Source organism: Physeter macrocephalus, chromosome 11, assembly GCF_002837175.3.
Source record: "Physeter macrocephalus isolate SW-GA chromosome 11, ASM283717v5, whole genome shotgun sequence".
Lineage (NCBI taxonomy): Eukaryota > Metazoa > Chordata > Mammalia > Artiodactyla > Physeteridae > Physeter > Physeter macrocephalus.
Window position 1 is genome coordinate 67905792 of NC_041224.1, and position 7359 is coordinate 67913150.

Here is a 7359-nt window from a genome sequence, read left to right on the forward strand (position 1 = left end):
GTAGTCTCTTATAATCCTTTGTATTTCTGCAGTGTCAGTTGTTACTTCTCCTTTTTCATTTTTAATTCTATTGATTTGAGTCTTGTGTTTTCTTCTTGATGACTCTGGCTAATGGTTTATCAATTTTGTTTATCTTCTCAAAGACCCAGCTTGAAGTTTTATTGATCTTTGATATCATTTCCTTCATTTCTTCTTCATTTATTTCTGATCTGATCTTTATGATTTATTTCCTTCTGCTAACTTTGGGGGTTTTTTGTTCTTCTTTCTCTATTTGCTTTAGGTGTAAGGTTAGGTTGTTTATTTGAGATGTTTCTTGTTTCTTAAGGTAGGACTGTATTGCTATAAACTTCCCTCTTAGAACTACTTTTGCTGCATCCCAAAGGTTTTGGGTCCTCGTGTTTTCATTGTCATTTGTTTCTAGGTATTTTTCGATTTCCCCTTTGATTTCTTCAGTGATCTCTTGGTTATTAAGTAGTGTATTGTTTAGCCTCCATGTGTTTGTATTTTTTACAGATTTTTTCCTGTAATTGATTGTGGTCAGAAAAGATACTTGATATGATTTCAATTTTCTTAAATTTGCCAAGGCTAGATTTGTGACCCAATATATGATCTATCGTGGAGAATGTTCCATGAGCAGTTGAGAAAAATGTGTATTCTGTTGTTTTTGGATGGAATGTCCTATAAATATCAATTAAGTCCATCTTGTTTAATGTATCATTTAAAGCTTGTGTTTCCTTATTTATTTTCATTTTGGATGATCTGTCCATTGGTGAAAGTGGGGTGTTAAAGTCCCCTAGTATGATTGTGTTACTGTCGATTTCCCCTTTTATGGCTGTTAGTATCTGCCTTATGTATTGAGGTGCTCCTATGTTGGGTGCATAAATATTTACCATCGTTATATCTTCTTCTTGGATTGATCCCTTGATCATGATGTAGTGTCCTTCTTTGTCTTTTGTAATAGTCTATTTTAAAGTCTATTTTGTCTGCTATGAGAATTGCTACTCCAGCTTTCTTTTGATTTCCATTTGCGTGGAATATCTTTGTCTATCCCCTCACTTTCGGTCTGTATGTGTCCATAGTTCTGAAGTGGGTCTCTTGTAGGCAGCATATATATGGTTCTTGCATTTCTCTCCATTCAGCCAGTCTGTGTCTTTTGGTTGGAGCATTTAATGCATTTACATTTAAGGTAGTTATCGATATATATGTTCCGTTTACCGTTTTGTTAATTGTTTCGGGTTTGTTATGTTAGGTCTTTTCCTTCTCTTGTGTTTCCTGCCTAGAGAAGTTCCTTTAGCGTTTGTTGTAAAGCTGGTTTGGTGGTGATGAATTCTGTTAACTTTTGCTTGTCTCTAAAGGTTTTAATTTCTCCATCGAATCTGAATGACATCTTTGCTGGGTAGAGTAATATTGGTTGTAATTTTTTCCCTTTCCTCACCTTAAATATGTCCTGCCACTCTCTTCTGGCTTGCAGAGTTTCTGGTGAAGGATCAGCTGTTGACCTTATGGTGATTCCCTTGTATGTTATTTGTAATTTTTCTCTTGCTGCTTTTAATATTTTTTTCTTTGTATTTAATTTTCGATAGTTTGATTAATATGTGTCTTGGCATGTTTCTCCTTGTATTTATCCTGTGTGGGACTCTCTGCACTTCCTGGACTTGATCGAATATTTCCTTTTCCATATTAGGGACGTTTTCAACTATAATCTCTTCAAATATTTTTCAGTCCCTTTCTTTTTCTCTTTTTCTTCTGGGAACCCTATAATTCTAATGTTGGTGTATTTAATGTTGTCCCAGATTTCTCTGAGACTGTCCTCAATTCTTTTCATTCTTTTTTTCTTTATTTTGCTGTGTGATTGTAGTTTGATTAATATGTGTCTTGGCATGTTTCTCCTTGTATTTATCCTGTGTGGGACTCTCTGCACTTCCTGGACTTGATCGAATATTTCCTTTTCCATATTAGGGACGTTTTCAACTATAATCTCTTCAAATATTTTTCAGTCCCTTTCTTTTTCTCTTTTTCTTCTGGGAACCCTATAATTCTAATGTTGGTGTATTTAATGTTGTCCCAGATTTCTCTGAGACTGTCCTCAATTCTTTTCATTCTTTTTTTCTTTATTTTGCTGTGTGATTGTTATTTGCACTATTTTATCTTCCAGGTCACTTATCCATTCTTCTGCCTCAGGTTTTTGGCTATTGATTCCTTCTAGAAAATTTTTAATTTCATTTATTGTATTGTTCATCATTGTTTGTTTGCTCTTCGGTTCTTCTAGGTCCTTGTTAAGGTTTTCTTGTATATTCTCCATTCTGTTTCCAAGATTTTGGAACATCTTTACTCTGATTATTCTGAATTCTTTTTCCAGTAGACTGCCTATTTCCTCTTCATTTTTTTGGTCTGGTGGGTTTTTACCTTGTTCCTTCATCTGCTGTGTATTTCTCTGTCTTCTCACTTTGCTTAACTTACTGTGTTTGGGGTCTCCTTTTAGCAGGGTGCAAGTTCGTAGTTCCTGTTGTTTTTGTTCTCTGCCCCCAATGGGTTGTGTAGGCTTCCTGGTGGAGCGGTCTGGTGCCTGTTTTCTGGTTCATGAGGCTGGATCTTGTCTTTCTGGTGTGCAGGACCACGTCCTGTGGTGTGGTTTGGAGTGTCTGTGACTTTATCATGATTGTAGGCAGCCTCTCCGCTAATGCGTGGACTTGCGTTCCTGTCTTGCTAGTCATTTGGCATAGGGTTTCCAGCACTGTAGTTTGCTGGTGTTTGAGTGGAGCTGCCTTTTAGAGTTGAGATGGAGATCTCTGGGATTGCTTTTGCCATTTGATATTATGTGGAGCTGGGAGGTCTCTGTTGGACCAATGTCCTGGACTCAGCTCTCCCACCTCTGAGGCACAGGCCTGAAACCTGACCAGAACGCCAAGACCCTGTCAGCCACATGACTCAGAAGAAAAGGGAGACAAAAAGAAAGAAAGAAAGAAAAAATAAAATAGAATAAAATAAAGTTATTAAAATGAAAAATGAAAAGTAATTATTAAAAATTAAAGAGTAATAAAAGAAAAAAGACAGAAAGAAGAGCGCAAGCAAACTGAAAAACAAATCCACCAATGATAACAAGCACTGAAAAATATAGTTAAAAACAAAAAACAAAAAAAAACGGACAGACCGAACCCTAGGACAAATGGTAAAAGCAAAGGTATACAGACAAAATCATTCAAAGAAGCGTACACATACACACTCACAAAAAAAGAAAAAAATATATATATATTTTAAAGTAAGAGAGCAACCAAATCAATAAACAATTCTACTAATGGTAATAAACTCTAAATACTAAAGTAATATAAACATATAACCAGAAACAAATTATTTGCAGAAAGCAAACCCCAAGTCTACAGTTCTCCCAAAGTCCGCCGCCTCAATTTTGGGATGATTCGCTGTCTACGCAGGCATTCCACAGGTGCAGGGTACATCAAGTTGATTGTGGAGATTTAATGTGCAGCTCCTGAGGCTTCTGGGAGAAATTTCCCTTTCTCTTCTTGTTCACACCGCTCCTGGGGTTCAGCTTTGGATTTGGCCCTGCCTCTGCATGTAGGTCACCTGAGGGCATCTGTTCTTCACTTAGATAGGACAGGGTTAAAGTAGCAGCTGATTAGGTGACTCTGGCTCACTCAGGCTTGGGGGAGGGAGGTGTATGGTATGCGGGCCGAGCCTGCGGTGGCAGAGGCCACTGTGACGTTGCAGCAGCCTGAGGCATGCTGTGTGTTCTCCCGGGTATGCTGTCCCTGTATCATGGGACCCTGGCAGTGGCGGGCTGCACAGACTCTCCTGAGGGGAGGTGTGGATAGTGACCTGTGCTTGCACACAGGCTTCTTGGTGCCTGCAGCAGCAGCCTTAGTGTTTCATGCCCTTCTCTGGTGTCCGTGCTGATAGCCATGGCTCGCCCCAATCTCTGGAGCTCGTTTAGGTGGTGCTCTCAATCCCTTCTTCTCGCGCATTCTGAAACAATGGTTTCTTGCCTCTTAGGCAGTTCCAGACTTTTTCCCGGACTCTCTCCCAGCTAGCTGACTAGGTCAGTGTCTACCAGTTCTGACTTTCACTACCTCATTAAGTCTCACTGCTGCTTGGTGGGTGTGGAAGTTCAGCTTCCCACTGACACTAGGTGTGAGGGAGAGTGGAGTGCTGAGTAAGTACAGTTCCTACCGCTTTATTTAGTGTTATTAATGCCAATTGGAGGTAAAAGCTGAGCTCACTGTTCACCTTTGCTGACATTGTTTTGGTGAGGGAATTGGACCACCATCTGCTTCTGCCAGGTGGGCAATAGAAGTTCAGCTCTCTGCTTACCCCTATTGAAACTATGGGGTGGAAGGTTTCCACTGACGTTTGGCTAGAATAGAAGGAATAATTCCAAAATGGTTGTCTGTTTTCTTAGGCCATCCTTTTCTCTGTCCTTTGGCTTGGCAAAACAAGTTTTGCTGATGCCTGTTTTGTCTATGTCAGTTGGTCCTTCTGGATTGGAGGCTTTTATAGCATCCTGTCAGCAATAAACAAAAACAGAGAACTCACTGCTGTGCTGCTTTTCAATTCCCAGTGTCACTAGGCAGTCCACGTACTACTTTCTATCTTTCAAAATTGTCCTGTGCTTATTTTGTATGTTTTTTTCCAGAGTTTTTAGTTGTAAGTAGGAGGACGTTGGAAATGAAGGTGAGGCTACTCCATCTTGGCCAGAAGTGGAAGTCTTCGTACTAATTTTGACAAATTACAACTAGCCTATAAAATTTTAAAAATTGTGGCTATCACTGTATACATATATATCTCAAGTTGTGAAATTTTGAAACATTTTGGTAGAAGCTTCTTATTTATTTTAGGCTAGTTTGCTCTGTGACTTTGGATACAGGCCCTCATTTTCTTATGTGTATGGTGAAATACTGGACTAGATCATTGAGGGTTCATTCACTTAACACTATAATCTTATGATCATTAAAATAGCTTTTTTCCTTTTTTTCCTAAGTCAGTGTATACTATTAGTACTGAGGCAGGGGAAAAAGAACGTGGATTTTGGACCAAGGCCTATGTTTGGATTTTAAAAGAAGGGGTAGTTTTTACATATTCATTGGGCTATGGACATCAGAACCAATTTGCCTAGACGTACATCTTGGCTTTACCTTTATTAAGTGTGTGACCTTGGGTAAATTACTCAACCTCTCTTTGTCTCAGTTTCCTCACTGGTAATATGGGAATGATAGTACTGATCTTAGAGGGTTGTTGTGAACCCTCTAAGAGGGCTTATTTAAAACAGTTACATCTAAGGCACTTAGAACAGTGCTAGCACATAGTATACACTATATAAATGTTATTACTTTCTGACTATGGGGCCTTAGGTCAGTCTCTTTTGTTTTTTAAGGATTTATTTCTTATTTATTTTATTTTTGGCTGCATTGGGTCTTAGTTGCGACATGGCGGATCTTCATCGAGGCATGTGGGATCTTTTGTTGTGGCACACGGGTTTCTCTCTAGTTGTGATGCACAGGCTCCAGGGTGCGTGGGCTCTGTAGTTTGCGGCATGCAGGCTCTCTAGTTGAGGCGTGTGAACTCAGTAGTTGTTGTGCTCTGGCTTAGTTGCCCCACAGCATGTGGGACCAGGAATCGAACCCGTGTCCCCTGCATTATAAGGTGAATTCTTTACCACTGGACCACCAGGGAAGTCCCAGGGTGTTAGGTCAGTCTTAATCTCAGTTTTATCATTTGTAAGATAGGGATAATTATACCTACGCCACAGTGTGGTTGTAGGGACTAGAAAATACACACACACTTGTGCACAATACACCTTGCATAGTAATTAGTGTCATGTTTATATTTTAGCTATATTTAATGGGAATTAGATTGGAAAATGTTATTTTGTAAGTTTTTGAAAATGTTTATCATCAAAGAAATCTTGATTTATTTTCTTCCCTCAATTGCATAGAACGGAAAGATGCTGAAGGATGGGAAACTGTTCAGAGAGGAAGGCCTGTTCGTTCACGATCAACAGCAGTGATGCCAAAAGTTTCATTACCAACAGAAGCATTAAGGTCAAAGGATGACAGTGATAAAGAAAATGTACGTCTTTTACCTGACAAAAGTATTCAGAAAGGAGAATTTGTTGGAGGTGGGCCTTCTAATACTATAGAATCTCGGCTCAAAGACTCATTACACTCATGTGATCATCCTCTTGCAGAGAGGACCCAGGTAGTACATTCTGAAAATCCTTTTATTGCTTTTTAATAAATGATATATATATGTATGTTGGAATGTCTTAATTTTTCTACTTCATTTTTTACTTTTTATTGTGAAAAATTTCAGATCTACAGAAAAGTTGCAAGAATAGAATAATGAACTCTCCTGTACCCTTTTTGTAGATTCACAGATTAACATTTTGCCACATTTTTTCTCTCTATATTTACATATCACACAGTCATATTGTATGCTAAACATTTGAGAGTAGTGTGCAAACATCGTAACCTTTCACCTTTAAATGCTATAGCATATATCTCTAAAGAACAAAGAAACTCTTTTACATAACCACACTATAATTATAAAATTCGGGGAATTTGACATTTATATAATATTGTTATCTAATTTATAGTCTGTATTCAAGAATTTCCAGTTTTCCCAATAATTTCTTCATAGAATTTTTTTCCATGATGCATGATCCAATCTAGAATCACACATTGTATTTGGCTTTGTTTCTTTAATGTCTTTCACCAGGGACAGTTACTCAACCTGTCTTTGTCTTTCATGACATTAATATTTTTGAAGTATACATTGTGGGTTTTTTGTACAGTCAGTTTGTTTATTCATTATTCACTTTAGCTTATACATTTTTGACAGAAATAAAGTGATTGTTCTTAGCCTCACATTTAAAGGCATATCATATCAATTTGCCCAAGTTTGTTAACTTTGATTACTTGGTTAAAATGGTGTCCTCCTGCTTCATTTGTAGTGTTATTTTAAATGGTGATGAAAGTAGAATAATTTTTCACTTGCTCTACTTTTACTTCTTACAATTTGAGTATAGAGTGATTAATATTTAAATAATTCTTTAGAGTTAATATTCCCAGTACTCTTCTGTCAGTCCATTTGAAGTTTATTTTACTTACTCGGTTAACAAGGCATTTTTTTTTAAAAAACAGGACTTTAAAAAAATTTTTATTATTATTATTTTTTGGCCACCCTGTATAGCATGTGGCATCTTAGTTCCCAGACCAGGGATTGAACCTGCACCCCCTGCCTTGGAAGCATGGAGTCTTAACCACTGGACCACCAGGGAAGTCCCAGCAATGCTTTTTTTTTTTCTTTTTTTTTTAAACATCTTTATTGGGGTATAATTGCTTTACA

General features: G+C 37.8%; 1 protein-coding gene across 19 annotated transcripts in view; it reads left to right on the forward strand.

The window, feature by feature from the left end:
• SCAPER (S-phase cyclin A associated protein in the ER) overlaps window positions 1–7359 on the forward strand; it is a 491770-nt gene that overhangs the window by 144038 nt on the left and 340373 nt on the right. For 18 of the 19 annotated variants that reach the window (XM_055088136.1, XM_028495131.2, XM_024128925.3 and 15 more), the window contains one exon: window positions 5948–6210. In XM_055088136.1, the coding sequence (XP_054944111.1) occupies window positions 5948–6210 (263 nt within the window). The remainder of the gene's footprint in view (window positions 1–5947; window positions 6211–7359) is intronic. The other variant, XM_055088142.1, reaches the window with a different exon arrangement.